Consider the following 24,459-nt stretch of genomic DNA (forward strand, 5'->3'; position numbering starts at 1 on the left):
ATGATTTTAACCTGCTCACTTGAGCAGGTGAGAGAAGGTAACAGGATCCTTCTGTAAATATGCAGAGCGGGCTCCGATTGAGGTCAGCTTGCTGCTTCCTGATGGAGGGAGCATGCAAATCAGTTCCGGGAGTTGAAATTGCCCGGGCCTTGTGTTGCTGAGGTCAGGGGTTTGGCTCTTGTCTGAGCCCCCACTCATCCAATTTCCAACCTTAGTTAAAATCAGGACCATAGACTTGGGTTAGATTATAGAAAATTAACTCTTTTGACAGAGAATTATCAACCACTACAATAGGTTATCAGAGCATCCAGTAAGTAGGGATTTGCTATAAACCTTCCAAAGGATGCTTGTCAAGTTCCTGAGAACATATCCTGAGTTGCAGCAGATGGGTGTGTTAGCAGTAACTAGTGATAGCAATTACTGCAATCCTGTGGAACTTGGCTTGATTGACTTTATGGGTTGGGGAGGAATTTCCTCTTTTCTTCCCCTTCATGTTTTTTCTAAGTTGTTTTTCTGCCTCAGGAGATTATGTAATGGGGTGGTGCATGTATGCTGCACTATGGATAGGATAGGCTACATGGTCTTAACTTACCCTTCTTCATATGCTCATAGATTGGGAAAGCAATATCAATACTAATAGTTCCTGAAGACAAGACATTTTTTGGTGGTTTGAGGGGGCCGGGTAGATTTCCTCTGCTATTTGTTGAAAAATTGTAAATGGATTCTTTTGACTCATGTTCAGAATTTTGGTGCAAGTATGAATGCTTTCCATTTCGTGTTCAAACAAGAAGGAGCAGAAAGCAATGATTTGGTGCAAGGCAACTTTTTAACAGACTAACTGCTTGTTAAAGTTGTTCCATGTGGAATGTTTTGTTTAGCCACCTAGTTTAAGATTTTGCACAGCACTGTGAAGCAAGCAGAATCCAGGATTGCAGGATTATTGATTCTAGTCCTGGGAAAATAATTATTTTGTTTTCTAGATTTTCCTCGATATGCTTCATAGAAATGTGCTAAGGGACAAGACTGTGATGGACACGATAAGACCCTTTCAGATTCATGTAAATCCAGTAAAAGGAATCGTAGGTAAGCCATTTAGAAGAGGAATGAATTCAGAGGGTGTATTCTATGGCAGCTTCTGGCATTATCTTTTCCAACTGATTTTGCAGTATCAAATGTGCTTCGTTAGTTAATAACTTATTGAAAGTGTATGTTATATGAATGGAAAAATAATTTGGAAAGCATAGATAAAAAATTGTTAAAGGAGAAATGTAAATTTTCAAGATAGAAGATTGTGTGAAGATTAAAAACAAAATAATTTGTATTATGTTAATTGGAAACAGGCCAGGATTTGAATTTCACTAATTTTCTGCTTCTCTACAAGTTCTAACATTTCATTATGACATTTCATATTTCAAGGGGAGGTGATGGCGTATTGACTAATAATCCAGAGACCCAGGGTAATGCTCTGAGAACCTGGGTTCAAATCCCGCCACAATATTAAATAAAAATCTGGAATTAAAAGTCTAATGATGACCATGAAATCATTGCCGATTGTTGTAAAAACCTATCTGATTCACTAATGCCCTTTAGGGAAGGAAATCTGTCTTCCTTACCTGGTCTGGCCTACATGTGACTCCACCAGACCTTACAGCAATGGCTCTGGAATGGCAAAATGAAATGAAACTCAATTGTAACAAACCGCTATAAAGATACAAGAAAGGAATGAAACCAGACGGACCATCCGGCATCGACCTAGGCACCGGAAATGACAATGGCAATCGCAGCCTGCAAAGTCCTCCTTACTAACACCTGGGAGCTAGTGCCAAAATTGGGAGAAGTACCTCACAGACTAGTCAAGCAACAGTCATCCTCACGGAATCATACCTTACAGATAATGTCCCAGACTCCACCATCACCATCCCTGGGTATGTCCTGTCCCACTGGCAGAACAGACCCAGCAGAGTTGGCAGCACAGTGGTATATAGTCGAGAGGGAGTTGCCCTGGGAGTCCTCAGCATCAACTCCAGACCCCATGAAGTCTCATGGCATCAGGTCAACTATGGGCAAGGAAACCTCCTGTTGATTACCACATACAGCCCTTCTCAGCTGATGAATTTGTGCTCCTCCATGTTGAACATCACTTGGAGGAAGCACTGAGGGTGGCAAGGGTGCAGAATGTACTCTGGGTGGGGGACTTCAGTGTCCATCACAGTGTGTGGCTCAGTAGCACCACTACTGACCGAGCTGGCGGAGTCCTAAAGGACATAGCTGCTAGACTGGGTCTGCGGCAGGTGGTGAGGGAACCAACAAGAGGGAAAAAAACATACTTACCTCATCCTCACCAACCTGCCTGCCGCCGATGCATCTGTCCATGACAGAATCGGCAGGAGCAACTACCGCACAGTCATTGTGGAGACGATGTCCTGCCTTCACATTGAGGATACCCTCCATCGTGTTGTGTGGCACTATCACTGTGCTAAATGGGATAGATTTCGAATAGATCTAGCAACTCGAGACTGGAGTCCATGAGGTGCTGTGGGCCATCAGCAGTAGCAGAATTGTACTTGAACACAATCTGTAACCTCATGACCCGGCATATCCCCCACGCTACCATTACCTTCAACCCTGGTTCAATGAAGAGTGCAGGAAGGCATGCAAGGAGCAGCACCAGGCATACCTAAAAATGAGGTGTCAACCTGGTGAAGCTAAATAACAGGACTACTTGTGTGCCAAACAGCATAGGCAACAAATGATAGGCAGAGTTAAGCGATCCCACAACCAGCGGATCAGATCTAAGCTCTGCAGTCGTGAATGGTGGTGGACGATTAAACAACTCACTGAAGGAGGTGGCTCCACAAATATCCCCATCCTCAATGATGGAGGAGCCCAGCACAGCAGTGCAAAAGATAAGGCCGAAGCATTCGCAACAATCTTCAGCCAGAAGTGCCGAGTAGCAGCAGAGTGTACCATCTACAAGATGCACTGCAGGAATTCACTAAGGTTCCTTAGACAGCATCTTCCAAACCCATGACCCCTACCACATAGAAGGACAGGGGCAGCAGATAGATGGGAACACCACCACCTGGAAGTTCCCCTCCAAGTCACCCACCACCCTGACTTGGAAATATATCGCCATTGCGTCACTATCGCTGGGTTAAAATCCTGGAACACCCTTCCTAATAGCACTGTGGGTGTACCTACACCACATGGACTGCAGTGGTTCAAGAAGGCAGCTCAGCACCACCTTCTCAAGGGCAACTAGGGATGGGCAATAAATGCTGGGCCAGCCAGCAAAGCCAACATCCTGTGAATGAATAAAAAAAAAATACATATATTTGTAGAAGCCCAAAAGCCTGTTGGTTTGAAATTTAGTTACTTTTTACTTTCCAAACACACAAGTAATAGAAAGTGAAGCCTGTACATATGAGGGTATTGGATTCATACACACTCATGCATTTCTACATTCCTGCCACCCCAATGTGTCTTTGAACTGTTTTCATTCACAGTCCTGTATCCTGGGGCCCCACAGGCTGTGATACAATCAATGTTGGCCATTTCTTGAGTTCATTTAGACCAGCTTTACCATCAGATCACCTAAAATTCGATGAACTTCTTGAATATAAAGGCGTATACTTCAATGCCATCACAAGAATTTTAAAGGATTGTGAATCATACGATGACTTCTTGCATTGGATTCACAAAAACATTTAAATATAAAGGTTAAAAACAGTTGTTTTCTGAGCTGAGATTGCTTTCTTTAGAAAAGGGAAGGCTGATAGTTGGCCCGATAGAAAAGATTATAAATTGGTTTGATCGGGTAGACATGTCGAGCAGATAAGATTATTGCTAAGAATTCAGGACAAACTTCTTCAGGGTGTGGTTATAACATGCAACCATGTGGAGTGGTTAAGGTGAATAACATTGATACATTTAAGGGAAGGCTAGATGATGGAAAAAGGGATAGAAGGATATATTGATGGGTGAGAAGTTGAGTGTGAGGAGAAATTGTGTGGAGCATAAACACCAAATAGACCAGTTGGGCCAATCAGCCTGCTTCTTTGTGATAAATACTGGGCTCTGAAGAAATCCAGATACATCGAAAAAAACCCTCCAGACCATTGAGGCTTCCTCAAAGAGCTATTAACTTAGTGCTACACTTGTTGCCTTTCACCCATTAAATGTTTCTTTATCCAGTATTTATCCATTTTAAAAGCTATTGTTGAATTTACTTTTACCATTGTTTCTGCTAGGTCATTCCATAATCATAGCAAAACTATGGTGCACAACAGTTTCTCCCAATCCTTGTGTTTTTTTGCTGGTGATCTTAAATTAAGCCATCCAGTTGCTGACCACATTGCATCTGGTATAATTCTGCAGAAAAACACTTGAGATGCGCTACGTCCCATTGATTGCATGTGACTTTTGGATCGAAGAATGTGTGAGACTGTTTGTGGAAAATGCCTTTTACAGTGAGTGTTTGGAGATGATTTGAATGGTAACACTACTCACCATGCATGCATCTTGCAGAAACACTGCGGGAGTAAAATGATTCCATCAAGTGGTCCCTATAAAATCTGTTCTCTTGCTGGTTCCTCATAGAAGTCATCAGGATACTTCGGTAAAGAGTCAGTGAGTCAGGTTTCTTGCAGCTTCAGAGTGGAGAGGGGCCATGGTGATTCTGTCTCTGTCGGGGGAAAAATAATAAGAGTATGCAATAAATGTGGAAGAAAAGGACTTGGAAAAAAATAATGCACAAATATTCATTTTTGGATGCCTTACTGTAGTTTACTTTTCATCCCATGAACATTAGTGAATTCCAGCAAAGTGTATTCTGCTGCTGTGGCGAAAACCCAGAAGATCTGGTCATCTTACCAGGATTCCATTCTAAAGGTAATCGCTTTGCATTCATACATCATTGCTTATGTTGGGTTTCCTACTGAAATTTGTTTTGTGCTTTTGGAACCTTCCATTTTACAGTAAGTAAACATTTCGAAGCTCAACGCAAACTGGAGGAATAGCACCTCATCTTCAGACTAGGCACTTTACAGACTTCCGGACTGAATATTGAGTTCAACAATTTCAGATCATGAACTCTCTCCTCCATCCCCATCCCCTTTTCAATCCCCCTTTTTCCAATAATTTATAATTTTTTTTACAAATATATTTTCTTTTCCCTCCTATTTTAAAATTTATTCCAATCTATTGTTTCATCTCCACCTTTTAGCCCATTTCGATCCCTTTCCCCCCACCGCACCCCCCACTAGGGCCATCTGCCACTGCTTGCTACCCTTAATGTCCCCATTAGCACATCCTTTAGATAATATCACCACAGTCAACACCCCTTTGTCCTTTTGTCTGTGACATCTTTGGCAGTCTTTTCTTGGCCTCCACCTATCACTGGCCCCCTATCGAGCTCTACCTGTCCCACCTCACTCTACCAGCTTATATTTCATCTCATTTCTATATGTCTTAGTTCTGTTGAAGAGTCATACGGACTTGAAACGTCAACTGTATCCCTCTCCGCAGATGTTGTCAGACCTGCTGAGTTTTTCCAGGTATTTTTGTTTTTGTTCTAGATTTCTAGCATCTGCAGTATTTTGCTTTTATTTTTTAAAGTGTTCTTGTTTTGTTAGGAGTATGAGTGTCAGGGAGCAGTGTGGTGCTTTGACACGGTGCGAGTTTACGATCTCGCACTCCTCCTCAAGATGACTTTCTGAATTCCGCCTCAGGCGAAGCTAATGAAGGTGCTAAACTTTCTGCCGGGAGGTAGATTGTTTTTAAAAATGGCAGCCAACTTGTTCAGGTGCTGGTTTGTAAATCTCCTTCATCATCCAGAAAGGCTTGGCCAGAGAATTTGGAGCTGATCATTTGGTCATTCTCTCTGACAAAGGAAAGGTTGGTGTATCTCGTAAAATGTAAAAACATCACATAGATTCTTTTTGAGAGCTGCCCTTGGAAGTAAAGTGAAGTTGCAGAGAACTGGTGTGCATTTTTAATGTGTTGATTCATTCATTGCTTTGATGAATCAGTTTGTCTTACACCTATTGGGAGAGAACGAGACACCTGGATTTTGAAGTTTCCTTTGTCATTCATCTTTTTTAAGTTTTCCTTCTCTATACAGGTCAGAGGCTGGGCACCTTGTACTTGGGGAGTTTCACCTAGTCCCTTCAATATTTGCAATTTGTTGCAGAAAAATCAAGTTTATAAATAGAGAGATAGTAAAAGATAATCCATCTGCCTGTATTGTGGATAGGTTGAGGATTATGAACAAAGTTAATTTGAAGGACCATTGTGAGTTGTCACATGAAATGCTGGTTTCCAATACATAGCTACTTTCATCACCTTAAGATGTTCCAAATCACTTTGCAGCTAATTAAGTATTTTTGGAGCAAAAGCAAATTGCTGCGGATGCTGGAAATCAGAAATAAGAACAGAAAATGCTGAAAATAATCAGGTCAAGCAGCATCTGTGGAGTGGGCAACTGAGTTTTAACTGGACGACAAAAGGCCAGTCTGTTTTTCACTCCACAGATGCTACCTAACCTGCTGGAGTGCTTCCAGGAGTTGAGTTTGTAAGCACTTTGGAAGCGTAGTCACTACTTTACCTACCGCACAGGTTCTTGCAGGTCCTCAGCCACTGAGGCTGTTGGGGAGCTATGTCAGATGTAGGCTTGCAGCCTATCTCAGTAGGTAACAATGTGTTGTTACTAGCTGTTAAAGTAACAACACTGAACTTATATGCCACTGGGTCCTTTGGACAACCTTGAGCCATCTCAGTCCCAGAGATCAATCCAATTTTGTCACTGCATCAAGAAATCCAGCCCAATGTCTTCCTGTGCAGTATGTGTGTGTGGCTTGGGTGAGGAGTATTTATTATTTTATTATCTCTTATTTTCGGAACTCCCTTCCTCAAAAGGCGGGGGAAGCAGAACCTTTGAATATTTTTAAGACAGAGGTAGATAGATTCTTGATAAGCAAGAGGTTGAAAGGTTATCAGGGATAGGCGGGAATGTGAAGTTGATGTTACAATCATATCAATCGTGATTTTATAATGGTAGAGCAGGCTTGAGGGGCCGAGTGGCCTACTCCTAATTCGTGTGTTCGTATACCATTATGTGCAGTTAATTAGAGAAGTTTGTTTGTGTGGCGGGGTCAGAATGGTGAATCATGGAAACATTTTTTTAAAGTACTTTTCTGCAATGTTGAATGTTTAACTTGGGGCCTGATATTTAACTCGACTCAAAACCTGTTCACTTGGACAGTTAAACTCTATGAGCTGGTTATAATGTAAAATATTTTAAAGTCTGGTTTACACATCATAAAGTGACTGATTTATTAGTGCATTTGCCAACAGTGAATTGAAACCGTGTGGAATTGCAAATGGAAAGAATGAAAAACCCTGATTGTTACTAGATTGGAAGAAGTTTAAACCTATCTGTTATATTTACTGCTAAATTTATGAATACTTATCCAGTAGTTAAATCCTGTCTTAATCTAATTTGTTTAATTTATGTGATTAATTTTTATTGTCTTGCTTATTTTTAATGTGTAGGTGGGACAGATGCAGATATTAAGACAGCAGATTGCCAACGAATTGAGCTATTCCTGCAAGTTTGACTCAAAGCACCTTGCAGCAGCACTGGAAAATCTTAACCAGTAAGAACACTTGCCAACCTGTATACAACAAACACGAATGCTTATAGGAGCACAGAACTTCATAGTCCCTTATTTCCAACTTACATTGGAGAATAGTGCATGAAGCATTCAGTGGCTGTCATGCTTGCTAACACGGATTGGTATGATTAGCTACCATTACCACATGGTATTGAGCAGTTGAGTTATCTTTTTGGCGCTAAGGTCAATGTTTGGATTTTGATTTTTGATTACCTTCACTGAGTTCTGGGATCGTTTGTTCCATGGAGCTAGTCTGAAGCAGGCATTTCAGAACCAATGAATTGCTTTTGAATTGTGTTTCCTGCTGTTAACATAGGAACAGGAGTTGGTCATTTAACCCCTCTGGCCTGTTCCACCATTGAATGATCTCTGACCTAACTCCATATACCTGCCTATATCCCTCAATATATTTGTCTCATAAAAGTCTTGTAATCTTAGATTTAAAATTTGCATGATGTGTTATGATCTCAGCTGATGTTACAACTGGGCAGGCCGGATCCCAGGGTGGAACCCAACTTGACAGATCCTAACATTTATTTGTTTGTTTAGATACATGGAGAGTAGCTACTGAAAAGTCACCAGAGTCAGTTAATGAACTAGTAACAAAAGAATAAAATATTTATTTAACATGAAAAGATGGACTATATTACAATACTCCTTCACCCACAGCTATACCTTTACAGATACATACAGATTTGTAAGGGTAACACAAGTTACAAAAGCTATCTTATACTGTAACGTTCACAATAAGTACACAGTAAGTAAGGCGACCTGTGGTCAGACACACCACACTCTGGGAGCAAGTGACAGATGCCAACCCAGATAGATGCTCTGGATCTCTCCTCAGTTGCCCCCTTCACTCCACCACCACCACCCCCTCTGCCAGACATGTGTCACACCGTGAGCCAACTTGTCTCACTGAACTCTGTCGTTCACACGAGAGTTTCCAATCTCCACTCTCCAAGACCTTGCTTTGGAATCTTCTCCCAAACTGATACTTTCTCTCAGATGCCTTCCGCAAGGGTTCACCTCCAGGGTTTCAAACTCTCCTTCTGATGTTATTCTTCCCTGGGTCACCTCATGCGTTCAAGCTTTCTCCCACGTACTCTCTCTCACTGACTCAGCCGTCAACAGTACACCACTGCTTCACATGCCCATAGCAAATAGTTACAGACCTTCAGCTGTCTCTTTGGACCTTCTGTCTTCTCACAAGCCTTTATATTGCTTTGACTCTGCTTCCTGCAGCTTAGAGCCTTAAGCGTGGAGCCTTTCTCTGTCCCTCACTCTTAACTTCACTTAACAGGACCTTTTCCGGATTCCTCTACTTCCTATGACTAGAAGGTCTGCTTGGGACTTTCTTCTGTTCCACTCCCCTGGATTCTTGGGGACTTTCTTTTTTGGCTTGGGACTGGCTATCTGTACCCTTTGCTCCTGTCTCTCCCTGGCAGCTACTTTCAACCAACTTTAGGTTGGACTGGCTATCTGCCCCTTCTAGGTTGCTTCTGCCTGGCAGCTGTCTTCAACTGAACTCAAAACTGCTGTTTCTTTATTTTTTCTGTATGTGTGTCTGTGGGAGGGGCCTGCCTCTCTGGACCCTTGTTGCTAGGCAACAGCCCAGTTTTTCTACTCGTGTTTGTTTAACTTCTCTTACAGTCGTAAACTCTCATTAGAAATGCAGGCACCTTTTAAAGTGAAACTAAAACTCAACTTGACCTTTTCTTAACATAAATCAAACTTAAACATTAAAGCTAAAACTCATTCCTAATCCCACAAATACCAATATAACTTAGTTAATCTATCTCTATCTCCTAACAGATGTAATGATCTACCACCAATTGTTGTTTGCGTAAGAGAGTTCAAATTTCTGCCACCCTTTGTTCATATAAATGTTTCTGAATTTCAATCCTGAAAGGTCTGGGTCTAATTAGGTGTCAGTCGTGATTCAGTTGGTAGCAATCTCACCTCCAAGTTCAAGTCCACTCCAGGACTTGAGCGCAGAAATCATGGCTGACACTCCAATGCAGCACTGAGGGAGTACTGTAATATTGAAACTGCTGTCTTTCTGATGAGCTGTTAAACCAAGGCCCCATCTGCTTGCTCGGGTAGATGTGAAAGATCCCAATGCACCATTTTGAAGAAGAACGGGGGGGGGGGTTGTCTCTGGTTGCCTGGCCAACATTTATCCCTCAATCAACATCACAAAAACAGATTATCTGATCATTATTCCATTTCTGTTTCTGAGAGTTTGTTGTGCACAAATTAGCTGCTGCATTTCCTACATTACAACAGTGACTACACTTCGAAAAGTACTTAATTGGCTGTAAAGTGCTTTGAGATGCCTTGTGGTTGTGAAAAGCTCGATATAAATGCAAGTCTTTCTTTTAGACTATGCCCCCTTGTCTTAGACTGTCCAAATAGTTTCTCACCCTGTCCCCTATCTGTTCCCCTTAATACCTCGAAAGCTTAAATAAAAACTTCCCTAACTTCTAAATTCTAGGGAATACAACCCTTGTTAGTGTAATCTCTTCTCATAGGCAAATACAACCAATTTGTTCACAGGAAGGTCCCACAAACAGCAGTGAGATATATAACGAATTAATCCATTTTGGTGGCTTGTTAGAGGGATGAAAGTTGACCAGCTGATTGGGAGAATTCCCTGTTCATGTTTGAATAGCGCCATTTTATGTCAACTTGAACAGACAGAAGTGAGTTTGATTTAACTATGTATCTGAAAGGAAAACAGTATGAATTACATGTACTTTCAATAGAAATTGTAAATTTTTGGAATCCTTCTATAACGTACAGGATTGTGTTTTCTCTTTAGATCCCTGTTAGCTGATGTTGAAGCACATTATCAGGATCCTACATTACCATACCCTAAAGATGATAACACGCTGCTTTATGAAATCACAGCTTACATGGAGGCTGCTGGCATTCACAACCCCCTTAGCAAGGTAAGTTTAGGAGGAGGGAATACTTTAGATAGTCTCTGAATAACCATGCAACATTCAACCTAAGCTGCTTGATGGAACATTAGAATACTCACTCTAAATGGGCTTCATGAGTGCAGGTTCTAGCCTCAACTCTTAGCCTCTCTCGTTTAGTCAGTACAGTTGGGTCGTCAGTAATGTACTGTGTGATGTATTGAGTTTCTGGGGTAGGCTTACTTATTTTGTTTAAAACCTTTTAGAAATGTTAGCCGTTCTGATTTTACTGCATGGAATTTCACTCATTCATGCATTTAAGCATTTCCTTGCATGTTGCTGACAATTGGTTTCATGGATTTTTTTCATCCATGCCAATTTGTGATGCTGCTCTGTATTTTTTTCTCCCCTTCAGCTATTCCACCCCCGACCCATCGCCCCACCACTTTCTGCCCTCTAGTTGGTAACTCACGCTAGAGTCCAGGTACACCAGTGGGGTATCTCAGCCAATTAACCATTCTTCTAACTAAACCTGAAGAGTGAATTCCAGCAAACTGTTCCACTGTGGGACATTCCGGCTGTGAGATCTAGTTGTGTACGCACTCCCTCCCTCAAGGTTCGCTGATGGTGAACTTGAATCCATGGCTATTACTTTTCTCCTCTGATTTGAGTACTTGGAAACCAGATGTGAACCTCCGTTATTGTCCCAGCTGACATTGGGTTACTTATTGTAGACCAGAAGTTTAAATCTGGGATCTTCCTTGTCAACATAGTTCAGTACCACAGCACATTTACTCACCAATGCAGGTCGATCAGCTCTTACACAATGGTCCAGCCAGCAACGAAGATGGGAGTAGCTTGAAGCTATTAATTCATATGTCATTTTATATCAAGGCTTAAAGTTAAAGCTGTAGGTAATGGTAGTGTTCCAATACAATTCATGACTTAAGCCTCCTTTAAGGCCAGAAGCACATAAGATATTTTTACAAGCCGTCTCTAATTTTGTGCCTGACAAGTTGAAGCTGAGTAATTAAGATGCAGCCATTTTCTGCATCAAGTAAGTGAAGTCAGGTGTGGCCAGGTTTTGTTGCAGAATAAATCTTCCTTTCCTCGGTCCCAAGATATCATGAGTAACATGTAACATATCCATTCACCACATCGGTTCTGCTTATAGCCTCTCTTCCTGAGATAGTCAACTTGAGGCTAATTTTTGCCTAATTACAGCAGTTTCTTTGCTGTGGTTCCCCCACAACCACTTAGAATTAGGCTGCAACTCAAACAGATTTTGCTTAGGAGCCTTGCAGTTGGCGGAGCGAGAACATATTCCATCATCCCATTTTGGAGAGTGAAATGAATAGTTCAGTGTAAAATATTGAGCTTCGCAATAAGTACAACTAAACAGAACGAGCATGAATGTTTTGTTAGTGTGTTCTTTGGAATGTGCATGACACTGATGAGTTGCCCTGGGGGGGTGGGGGGCGGCATTGCACACAAGATGTGGGATCGGAACGGGGTGACCAACTCTTTTTGGGGGAGAAAGTTAAGGGACACTTCAGTGTGTGGGACTGTACGAGCAGGTAGGGGTTGTTGCCGAATTTGTTGGGGGGGGGGGGGGTGGTGGGGGCGGTTGGGTGTTGGGGTGCTGGCATTGCAAACCTATCCAATCAGGCAGCTGGGATCAATTCAAACAAGTGTATGCATACTACACGTGCGGGAAATTTAGATACCTGTAATATGTGATAAACAGCATCCAGGAAAGCTTCAATCTCCGACACGGGATAGTAATGTCCATTACAGGACAAACCTGTAAAATCCCAGCTGGGTTGGTCACTCTGGATTAGAATCATTTGTATATGTAGATAGTGCTGTTCAGTCCCTTCACTGAAGAGCATTAGTGAACCAGCTGGATTTTTACAACCTTTTCTAATGCCACTCACAATTTACCACAGTGAGATTTGAACTTTCAAGCCCTGGCTGGTCGTATATCATTATGATTAGAATTAGCACATCTTTAAGTGGGAAAAATTGTCACATGAGACCTCACTCTTGCCCTTGTTGAGATGAGTTGTGTTTTTACTGACCCTTTTTTTATTTCTAGATTTACATTACCACAAAGAGGCTGCCATATTTTCCCGTGGTGAACTTTCTGTTCCTGATCTCTCAGCTGCCAAAAGTGCAATATGTTAAGAACCAAGGTAACGCAGTCTGCAAAATTGCTGCACATTTTATAAAATGCACAAAATAGATTTGGTATCTGTGTTTTGAAATCTTTTCACCAATGAGAACCAGATGCTTTTGATTACTAATTTTAACTGTCAATCACTTGTCCCTTCTCTAATTTACTCCTTTTAGTTCTCTTCTGTCATCTCCTTCAGATGTGTGGGTGATTCGGCCTTGGTATGATTGATCTGCTGCTGCTTTATGTTTTTCAGGGGAAGGCTTTTGGAATGCCAGGTATAGTTTTTTCCCCCAGATGATAGACAGTGCTCCATCTTGTGGCTTGGCTGAGAATTCTCATTTCTCCTCTCTGGGGACAGATGGGGTTGGCGTTTGAAGCTTATGGCCAATCTCATACAGTCGGAATGTCACAGCACAGAAACAGGGAATGTGGCCTGTTGAAGACACTGCCTGTGTTTAATCCCGCATAAGACAACCTGTCTAATCTCACTCTTCTGCTTGCTGCCTCTACTGCTCAAATTTCCCCTTCCAAACAGAAAGTGGTAGCGTGCAAGTTAGATCCTCCATTCCACTGAATTTTGAATCCCAATTACTTGCTGTGAGGACGCCCAAAGTTGAAAATCAGATTGCCACAGGAAAAACAAGTCAACAATCAACAATTGGGAGGCGCCTCTTTCAGACCTCTGAAATTCTGGCTTCAGAAATAATTCTACCAGGGTAGCTGCATGGTCCACAGATATTATAAAATTAGGAAAATAGAATTAAAGATTCAAGATCAACGTAATATTCAAAAAAAAATACTGGGGGGAGAGAGAGAGGCACGCACAATTGGTTGTAGACAGTCATAAGAATTTCCTAACGGCGTTCTGGTACTACCTGGTCCCAAGTATGAAAATCTGTACATTTTTTCCCCCGCAGGTTTGGCCAATGTAAAATAATCTATGAAACTACAGTTGAAAAGTAGTAGTAAAAAGCAATGCCTAAAGTGAGTTTTGTTTTAATCCGTATCACAGTTTAGTGCCATAACTAATGTGAAGGTGGAGACAGGTGCAGGCTTACAATTGTTCGTTATACAATGATTGATTCATATATTTGCTTCCAGTTACAGAAAAAGGTACTACTGCCTTCTTTGTGCCTCTTATTGCAAATATTTGATTGTTGTGCGATGTTGTTGAGTCAGTGTTGGGCATGACCATGATGCTAAAAATGATTTGGGAGCTAAAATTTTGTAGCCCCTCCCTGCTAACTCCTGAACTGCCAAGGATTGTTACAGGAGCAACTTCCTGTTTGGACCAAGATTCTTCTGTGCAACCTCCAATGTGAAAGCTTGAAGGTTGTTCACTTTCAGGTCCACATATGAACAATTAGTAAAGCAGGTAAAAGAAGCAGAAGTGATACGAGGAAAAATGTTTTTAAACGCAGCAAGTGGTTAGGGTCTGGAATGCACTGCCTGAGAGTTTGGTGGAGGCAGGTTCAATGGAAGTATTCAAAAGGGAATTAGACTGTTATTCTGAAAAGGGAGAGTGCAGGATTACGGGGAGAAGGCAGGTTAATGGTACTAGGTGAGTTGCTCATTCGGAGAGCCGGTGCAGACACAATGGGCCACGTGGTCTCCTCCTGCACTGTAACAATTCTGTGATGTTACTGATGTTACAGCATCCTGGTGTGGAACTAATGAAGTTAAGCAACAAATAAAGTGGCATACAAATGACGAGAAATCGTAACAAACAAGCCCCTGTATACTTGTCACTGCTTATGTTTGTGCGAATGTGATGAATACTGAATGTGGGGTTACTCTCTGTCATTTAAATATCGGGATTCTTGCTGCTATTCCGAATAACTTCTGTACCTCGTGGTGCATGTAAATCAACTGTTTCAATCAGTTGAAACATTTAAGATTCTGAGGGGGCTTGACTGAGAGGATGTTTTCCCTCCTGGAGAAATCTATAACTATCAGAGAGCAGTGGAGGCTGGGTAATTGAATATATGCAAGGCTGAGTTAGACAGATTTTTGATTAAGGGAGTCAGGGGTTTGGGGGGCAAGGAAGTAAATGGAGCTAAGGCCACAAGCAGATCAACCATGATCTTAACTGAATGTCAGAGCAGGCTTGAGGGGCCGATTGGCCTACTGCTCTTAACTGTATTTGGTAAAGTGAATATACACCCACCCCTGCCCCATTCACCTTATATCAGGACTGGACCACTTGGCCCTTCAAGCCTGCTCTGCCATTCAGTGAGATCAAGGCTGATCTGATTGTAACCTCAACTTCGCATTCCCACATACCCCTGATAACCTTTCACCCTGTTGCTTCTCAGAAATCTATCTACCTCCGCCTTAAAAATATTCAAAGACTCTGCTTCCACCGCCTTTTGAGGAAGAGAGTTCCAAAGACTCATGACCCTCTGGGAGAAAAAAATTCTCCTCAGCTCTGTCTTAAATGGACAACCCCTTATTTTTAAACAGTGACCCCTAGTTCTAGATTCTCCCACAAGAGGAAACATCCTCTCCACATCCACCTTGTCAAGACCCCTCAGGATCTTATAGGTTTCAATCAAGTTTTCTCTTACTCCAGAGGATGGCTACTCAAGTCTGCAGTGCATTATCTTTACCAAGATATAATTTGTTTATTTTGTTTTGTATAATCTCCATGGTAAACACAGCTGACAAGAAGTACAGAATTCAGCCAAATACACAGAGTTTGATTTTAATTTCTATAGCAACCCCGATGATTAGCATGAGTTCATCTGCAGCACTACCAGAGAAACGAGACCAACTGATTGAAAGACATCTTGCAATCAAATCCAAACAATATTGTCCGAAAGCTGAGAGTATGTCAGCTTGCCTGTTTCCGCAGCTGGGAATGATATGTAATGAAATTAAAGACGATACGAAATTAATTTAAAAATTGAGAAACACTCGAGTTTATATTGCTTTCGACAGGAATCCAGAGAATATGGTAAATAAAATAAAAAAGTCCACATATTGTCTTGATTCTAGTATCTGCAAATAGTGCTGAGAGTTTGTTGGTCTTGTGTCTGAGAGCAAGATTTAAAAAAAAAGCATGTTTTCAAGCCTCAAATAATTTATCATGTAAAAGCATTAGGACCATCTGACCATCGCATTGTGTTTTGATTTGTATGCAGGAATGGTGTGTAAAAAATCGACGGATCCCATAGATTGGCCACCTCTGGTGGTCGGACTGGTCACCCTGCTCAAGCAGTTCCACTCGCGTTACATGGAACATTTTCTTGCCTTAATTGGCCAGTTTGTTCGTTCCACAGTGGAGCAGTGCACTACCAGGTAAGGATTATCACCTTGTCTTTGGGCTGGGGGAAGGCCCAGCGCTGGCTCACTTTACTCACTGAACTGTTTCACAAAATAGTTAAATGGTTAAAATTCTGATTTCCCACTACAGAAATCAAAACAGAATTAGTTTGCAAAGTTCAGCCTCACGCTGACAGTTCTGCATTTTATTGCAATGATATTTTAAATGTGATGATTTACAAACTTTTTAACTCAATGCTACATTTTTTTTTCTTTTGCTTATGTAGTCAGAAAATCCCAGAAATGCCTGCAGATGCTGTGGCTGCCTTGATGTTCTTGGAAAATTATGTTTATTACGCAAAGTTATCCAGAAAGGTAGAGAAATGTTCATTAACATGAATATTGCAATCCATCAGGAAGGAGTTGCGCTACCCAGGATTAAGATAATGGTCCTTCAGTTATAGAATTCCAGAAGCATTCTAGGGAATATAGGTCAAGTCTACTCAAAACAGAAAATGCTGGAAAAACTCAACAAGTCTGACAGCATCTGTGCAGAGAGAAAAGCAAAGTTAACATTTTGAGTCCGTATGACTCTTCTTCAGAGCTGAAGAGCAGTGGAAATGTGATGAAATGTATACTGTTGAAGGGGGGTGGGGCAGGTGGAGCTGGATAGAAGGCCAGTGATAGGTGGGGACAAAGGAGGGATTGACAAAGATGTCATGAACTAAAGGACAAAGGTTAATTGCAGTGGTTAGTGCTAAAAAAGGTGTTAATGGTGGTGTAAAGGTAAGAAAGCAGAATGTGATAAAAGCAGAACAAGGACAGCATTGCGTGAAAGAACAACATGGAACTAGTGACAGATGACCCTGTAGGGGATGGGGGGGGGAAAAAAATAGAAAATGGGATTTTAAAAAAAAAAGGGGGTTAAATGAATAAAAATAAAACTAGTGGATAAAAGTAAAAATGAATGTAGAAGAAAGGGGGATTAAAAAAAAGGGGTGAGGATGGAGGAGAGAGTTCATGGTCTGAAGTTGTTGAACTCGATGTTAAGTCCAGAAGGCTGTAAAGTCCCTAATCGGAAGATGAGGTGCTGTTCCTCCAGTTTGCATTGGGCTTCACTGGAACATTGCAGCAGGCCAAGGACGGAGGTGTGGGCGTGGAGCAGGGTGGTGTGGTGAAATGGCAAGTGACCGGAAGGTCTGGGTCATGCTTGCGGACAGACCGGAGATGTTCTGCAAAGAGGTCACCCAGCCTGCGTTTGGTCTCGCTGACGTAGAGGACTGAGACTGGGTGACTGCTTTGCAGAACACCTCCGGTCTGTCCGCAAGTATGGGTGGGTGGGGGGAAGACATCTCGGAAGTGCTGTTGTGGAAGGCTGCTGACCAGGTTGTCCTTGCTTAATTATTCTGGCAGCTTAAATTGGTGCTGATGTACAGCAGTTCATAAAAAGAATTGACCAACATTATTTTTCCTTCCTTGCTAGATTGTGGAAGCACATGTCCCTAGTTTCATCTTTGATGAGTTCAGGACAACTCTATAATGATTTCTGAGATGAAGATACTAGTCTGCAATGAAGTGAAGTAGATTGTGTACTAATGCCCATGAAATATCTTTGGTTAACACGAATAAGTCTGTCTTGGGGAAGTACTAAAACACGGAAAGGGTGAAATTCCTCCTGTTGAGAATTTTACAGAGAAAGAAAATTGTGCGAGTACCAAGAGGAATTCGCATTTTGTACTTGCAATGATGGTAACGTTATCTGCTGTAACCTCTTTTTCTAAATAAAACCTTACAGCTCCAAGTTATGTATAACCTAAATTCTGATTCAAGTAAATTGTGAAAAAAAAAATGATTACTTGAAGTATTATTAAACAAGATTTCATGGCTGTAATATATTGCATTTGAGTGAGCCATAAATTATGCAAAATTAATGTTTTTTGTTTAAAACATTACAATTTGTATTCTATTAAAAACTGGAACTTCAAACAAAATTGAATGAATTGCCTTGTTTAGGAAGGGTACAGATTGACCCTCCTTCAAACAAAACATTTTTACACTAGAAATGTAGATGATTTTTGACTGTACAGCTATTAAAAGTTCTTTCTAATTATGCTGTGTTGTGTGCAACTTGGTTTTCCAAGATACATTGTAGTATAAATTGGATACTGCCCCACAACCAATGTTCAGTTGATGGCAATTTCACATTAAGGAGTTTTTGTCTTTATTATTCCTGTTAATTTGCACCCTGGTAAATGGGTCACACAGGCAGAGGTCATGATGCTGGGAAGTAAATGGCAGTCTCGAATATGACCTTAATGGATTTATCATGGAATAAATGTAGTTATTCAGAAAGTTATTTTGCTATTCCACATAACTTTTAAATCCTAGTATAGATTACGAATAGTTAATATTGTGTTTCTCTGACATTAGATGAGAGAGAAGATTGCAGGGCACATATTCCATGTATTGAACCTGCTGCTTTAGATCACAGAAACACGGAATTGTTACAGCACTGGAGGCCATTCTGCCCATCATGTCTGCACCGGATCTCTGAATAAGCAACTCACCTGGTACCATTCTCTTGCCTTCTCCCTGTAACCTTGCACATTCTTCCTTTTCAGATAACATGAATCACAAAAAATTAGTGTGCAGTTACAGCAAGTGATTAGGGTGGCAAATGTCCCCTTGACATTTATTGCAAGGGAAACGGGATATAAAAGTAGGCATGTTTTGCTGTAGCTGCAGTAAGGCCGTATTGAGACCATTACAGGTAGTGAGGCTATGGATGTCCTGGGAACTTTTTGATTAATAGCTGGCACAGTTTCTTTTAAGCATTGTTGCTGTTCTGCACTCAAAAGACAAAATAAATGTCCAAAGAAAGTCAGAAGGGATCCTCTGCTGATGGAAATTTCATCAGAGGAAGGAATTGATTTAAATTATACGATTTTTATCTGGTAGGTTTATCCCAAGCTTTTTGTGGAGCTGAAGCCTGCTTATAATGTTGAATCATGAGGGTGAAATTGGTTATTGATGTCAAGAATAGTGGGGGAGGTGTAGAGCTGGCTGCTGATTTTTGCCAAGAGCATTTCACCCCACCCGTATCTCTGAATCAGTACTACACTAACCAACAATGAAACACCATGAATGAGTAGAGACAAAGTCAAAATTGAATCTGAAGGAAAAGGCATAGGGTGAGTACGTGGACAACAATGGACAGGATGACAAAAGGAAAAAAACTGGAAAAGCACAAGAGCTAAGAAATTAAATTATCAATGAATATTAATAAAATCAATAACAAAGGAATAGGGTCACTAATGATGAATGATAAACTCCAGGCAATGCCAGTGAAATGGCATAAAAATTGAACAGCTAATTTGCAACCATATTTACCAGGCAGTCGAACAAGGTGGGCATGCTAATCTTTATCGATCTCTTCTAATAACAGTTAAGATATAAAGGGGGAGACAATGAACTAACCAAACTTCAAGAAGGTAAAATCCCCAATCCAGATGGATGTATTCAAGCATATTCAAAGAAGTTGATTAAGAGATAGCAGAGGCACTGTTACATTCGTATGAATGTTCATAAAAGGGAATAGTGCCAGAGGTTTGCTGGACAGCTAGTGCAACTCCTGTATTTAAAAAGTGGGATAGAACACATCCAGGGTACTATGGACTAACTTAACTAACCTAACTTGCTTTCCTTCAATGAAAGGAACAGTAATCGCATCTTTACTCAAATAAAAATAAGGCCTTGGTAATGCATAGTAAGTTGTAAACCCATGACTAAAGTCAGCCTGTAGAATTGTGACTGGTAGCAGACTGGATATTAGGCTGGAGACAAAACCTTAAGCACTGAGGATAACTGCTCAGACTGGCAAAATTTGGGAAGTGGTGTTCCAAAAGGATTAGGATAGGTGCTGGAAGTGGTGAACTAAGAAGTGGTGAGAAATTGCGTAAGGTTGTGACTGGTATTCCAGAGACCCAGGGCCGGGTCTGGGGACCGGGGTTCGAATCCCACCACAGCAGATGGTGAAGTTTGAACCCAATAAAAATCTGGAATTAAAAGTCTGATGACTTCTGTCGATTGTCGTAAAAACCCATCTGGTTCACTAATGTCCTTTAGGGGAGGAAATCTGCCTTCCTTACCTGGTCTGGCCTACATGTGACTCCAGACCTGTAGCAATGTGGTTGACTCTTAAATGCCTTCTGAACAAGGGCAATTAGGGATGGGCAATAAATGCCAGCCTAGCCAGCAACGCCCACATCCCACGAACGAATAAAAATGATTAAACAATTGACAGGAGGAGGAGACTGCATGAACATTATCTCAATGATGAAGGAGGCCAGCATGTGAGTGTAAAAGACAAAACTGTAGCATATACAAACATCTTCAGCCCAAAGCGTTAAGTGGATGATCCAACCACTGTCACAGATGTCAGTCAATTCAATTCACTCCATGTGATGTCAAGAAATTGGTCGAACACAGTGGAAACAGCAACGGCTGTGGGCCCTAAAAACATCTCAGTTGCGTGCTAAAGAATTGTGCTCTGGAACTATATCTACAACTCCAACTAAGCTGTTCCAGTACAGCTACAACACTGGCATCCACCAAACAAGGTGGAAAATTGCCCAAGTATGTTCTATCTCCACAAAATCCAAAGTGGCCAATTACTGTTCCATTAGGCTATCCTCAATCATCGGAATTAACAGTCACCTGCAAATGTGGATTAATCAGGCAAAGCCAGCTCATGTTTGTTAAAGACAAATCATGTTTACCAAACAGGGATCGAGTCTTTTTATGAGGCAACAGATGGTTGACGTGGTGTACATGAACTTCCAAAAAGTGTTTGCTGAGAAACCTGTTATGTGATACTTTATCAAAGTTGAAGCCCATGGAATAAATGGGACACTGGCAGTATGGATATTAAGTTGGCTGAGTGACCGCAGACAGAGAGTAGTGTTGAAGTAAAAACAAAAAAACTGCGGATGCTGGAAATCCAAAACAAAAACAGAATTACCTGGAAAAACTCAGCAGGTCTGGCAGCATCGGCGGAGAAGAAAAGAGTTGCCGTTTCGAGTCCTCATGACCCTTCGACAGAACTTGAGTTCGAGTCCAAGAAAGAGTTGAAATATAAGCTGGTTTAAGGTGTGTGGTGGGGGCGGAGAGAGAGAGAGAGAAGTGGAGGGGGGTGTGTGGTTGTAGGGACAAACAAGCAGTGATAGAAGCAGATCATCAAAATATGTCAACAACAATAGAACAAAAGAACACATAGGTGTTAAAGCTGGTGATATTATCTAAACGAATGTGCTAATTAAGAATGGATGGTAGGGCACTCAAGGTATAGCTCTAGTGGGGGTGGGGAGAGCATAAAAGATTTTAAAATATTTAAAAATAATGGAAATAGGTGGGAAAAGAAAAATCTATATAATTTATTGGAAAAAAAAGGAAGGGGGAAACAGAAAGGGGGTGGGGATGGGGGAGGGAGCTCAAGACCTAAAGTTGTTGAATTCAATATTCAGTCCGGAAGGCTGTAAAGTGCCTAGTTGGAAGATGAGTTGTTGTTCCTCCAGTTTGCGTTGGGCTTCACTGGAACAATGCAGCAAGCCAAGGCCAGACATGTGGGCAAGAGAGCAGGGTGGAGTGTTAAAATGGCAAGCGACAGGGAGGTTTGGGTCATTTTTGCGGACAGACCGCAGGTGTTCTGCAAAGCGGTCGCCCAGTTTATGTTTGGTCTCTCCAATGTAGAGGAGACCACATTGGGAGCAACGAATGCAGTAGACTAAGTTGGGGGAAATGCAAGTGAAATGCTGCTTCACTTGAAAGGAGTGTTTGGGCCCTTGGACGGTGAGGAGAGAGGAAGTGAAGGGGCAGGTGTTGCATCTTTTGCATGGGCATGGGGTGGTGCCATAGGAGGGGGTTGAGGAGTAGGGGGTGATGGAGGAGTGGACCAGGGTGTCCCGGAGGGAGCGATCCCTACAGAATGCCGATATGGGGGGGTGAAGGGAAGATGTTTTTGGTGGTGGCATCATGCTGGAGTTGGCGGAAATGGCGGAGGATGATCCTTTGAATGCGGAGGCTGGTGGGGTGATAAGTGAGGCCAAGGGGGACCCTATCATGTTTCTGGGAGGGAGGAGAAGGCGTGAGGACGGATGCGCGGGAGATGGGCCGGACACGTTTGAGGGCCCTGTCAACAACCGTGGGTGGAAAACCTCGGTTAAGGAAGAATGAGGACATGTCAGAGGAACTGTTTTTGAAGGTGGCATCATCGGAACAGATGCGACGGAGGCGAAGGAACTGAGAGAATGGGATGGAGTCCTTACAGGAAGCGGGGTGTTAGGAGCTGTAGTCGAGGTAGCTGTGGGAGTCGGTAGGTTTGTAATGGATATTGGTGGACAGTCTATCACCAGAGATTGAGACAGAGAGGTCAAGGAAGGGAAGGGAAGTGTCAGAGATGGACCACGTGAAAATGATGGAGGGGTGGAGATTGGAAGCAAAATTAATAGATTTTTCCAAGTCCCGACGAGAGCATGAAGCGGCACCGAAGTAATCATCGATTTACCGGAGAAAGAGTTGTGGAAGGGGCTGGAGTAGGACTGGAACAAGGAATGTTCCACATACCCCATAAAGAGACAGGCATAGCTGGGGCCCATGCGGGTACCCATAGCCACACCTTTTATTTGGAGGAAGTGAGAGGAGTTGAAGGAGATGAGGTTTCATGTCGGTTTTAAAAAAGCTTATTAAAGTTTTTGTGCAATTTATTAACATGTCCTATCTTATGTGACATTGTCACATGAGGGGGACATGTTAAGGATTTTTTTATTTTTCTATTTTTAATATTTGACAGCCTTTCAGCGATCTCCCTGAGGCTGCACTTTGCCTCTCGCATTTGGGGAATCCCCCACCCACCCGCACAGAATGCACTATGCGCTTCCCGGCGGACGACACGCTGGGTGGGCCTTAATTGTCCCACCCACTTAAAATGGCGGTGGGGCCTGCTTCTCTGGATGGGATTGGCTCCCCGCCCGCCGGAGATTGGGTCGGGCCCGTCCACCCTACAGGCAGAAAATTCAGTCCCAAGAGTTTGCCCTTCAGGTGGAATGGATGGACATGTGGCAGATGAAATTCAATGCAGAGATGGTAAGAAGAAAGAGAAGAGGTGACATAAAATAAAAGGTACAATTCTAAAGGGGGTTTAGGAGCATAGAGACCCAGGGGTGTGTGTGCACAAATCATTAGAGATAGCAGCTTTCTGGAAAGTGGTTAAAAAGGCATATGGGATCCTGAGCTTTTAGGAAATGATTTACAAGAATGGTTCTGGGAATGAGGGATTTCAGTTATGTGAATAAATTGGCAAATCTGAGGTTGTTCTTCTAAAGAGAAGGTTGAGAGGATAATTGATAAATGTGTTCTAAATCATTAGTCTAAGCAGAATAGTTAGATAGAAACTGTTCACATTAGTGGAAGGAGCGAGAACCAGACGAGACCGATTTAAGGTGATTGGTAAAATAAAAATGAATGGCGACATGAGGACAGACATTTTCACGCAGCGAGTGGTTAGGACTTGGGATGCATTGCCTGAGAGTGGTGGAGACAGGATCAATCGTGGTTTTCAAAGGAGAATTCAATAAGCACCTAAAGGGAAAATATTCGAATGGCTACAAGGAGTGGGACTAGCTGAGTTGCTTTGGGAGAGAGTGCTGGCACGGACATAAAATGGTTTTCTTTTGTACTCTAACCGCTCAATGAATGCTCTGAACAGAATTGTCAAAATTTTTCAGTATTTTCTGTTTCTGTCCAAAATTTGGCACTGATACCAGTCCTCACTCATGCTATTTTATAGTATTTTGCGTTGCATAGAATTTACAGCGGGTGGTCTTCTGGCATACTGGGTAGTGTCCCTGCATCTAGGCAAGAAGCTCTGGGTTCAAGTCCAACTTGAGAACTTGATAACTGTGGAATGTATGTTCATAATATGGCCAAACAGGTTGACTATCAACCTCTGACCGCTCTATGGCAGGTTCCAAGAGTTGGAGAGTCTCCTGGTCAGCCATGCTTAAAGTGGAATGGCGCCCCTCAAACTATAGCCTGCTAGCGAAGGCTAGTGACCTGTTCCAGAAATAAGCACTAGGCGTGGCAAGAGGAGAAGAGTTTACAGCAGAGAAACAGGCCATTCAGCCCAACCCTGGAATGGTGGGCAGTGTGATTGTGTAAGAGCCATTCAATTAGCGATGCTTTACTCTTCTTGGGCGCCAGGGGCCGCCATGGGGCGCGGGGAACAGCCGCAGACAGAGGCAAGAGGGAGCGCCCCGTGGGGAGGGGGGGGGGTGATGGTGAAGGAATGGTTGCTGGGATTTGTAGTTCTTCACTCCGACCATCCTGGGTAGAAGAGTTGGGGGGGAGGGGGTGTCTGGACAGG

At 42.2% G+C, this 24,459-nt stretch overlaps 1 protein-coding gene across 2 annotated transcripts in view; it reads left to right on the forward strand.

Moving 5' to 3' along the window:
• Window positions 1-18,150, forward strand: part of washc5 (WASH complex subunit 5) — a 64,316-nt gene extending 46,166 nt beyond the window's left edge. For both annotated transcript variants that reach the window (XM_041190141.1, XM_041190142.1), the window contains 8 exons: window positions 981-1,083; window positions 4,811-4,890; window positions 7,552-7,655; window positions 10,498-10,627; window positions 12,696-12,792; window positions 15,920-16,076; window positions 16,328-16,415; window positions 17,524-18,150. In XM_041190141.1, coding sequence (XP_041046075.1) covers window positions 981-1,083; window positions 4,811-4,890; window positions 7,552-7,655; window positions 10,498-10,627; window positions 12,696-12,792; window positions 15,920-16,076; window positions 16,328-16,415; window positions 17,524-17,580 — 816 coding nt within the window. In that variant the 3' untranslated portion in view covers window positions 17,581-18,150. The remainder of the gene's footprint in view (window positions 1-980; window positions 1,084-4,810; window positions 4,891-7,551; window positions 7,656-10,497; window positions 10,628-12,695; window positions 12,793-15,919; window positions 16,077-16,327; window positions 16,416-17,523) is intronic.
• The last annotated feature ends 6,309 nt before the right edge of the window (window positions 18,151-24,459 follow it).

This window comes from Carcharodon carcharias, chromosome 6 (genome assembly GCF_017639515.1).
Source record: "Carcharodon carcharias isolate sCarCar2 chromosome 6, sCarCar2.pri, whole genome shotgun sequence".
Lineage (NCBI taxonomy): Eukaryota > Metazoa > Chordata > Chondrichthyes > Lamniformes > Lamnidae > Carcharodon > Carcharodon carcharias.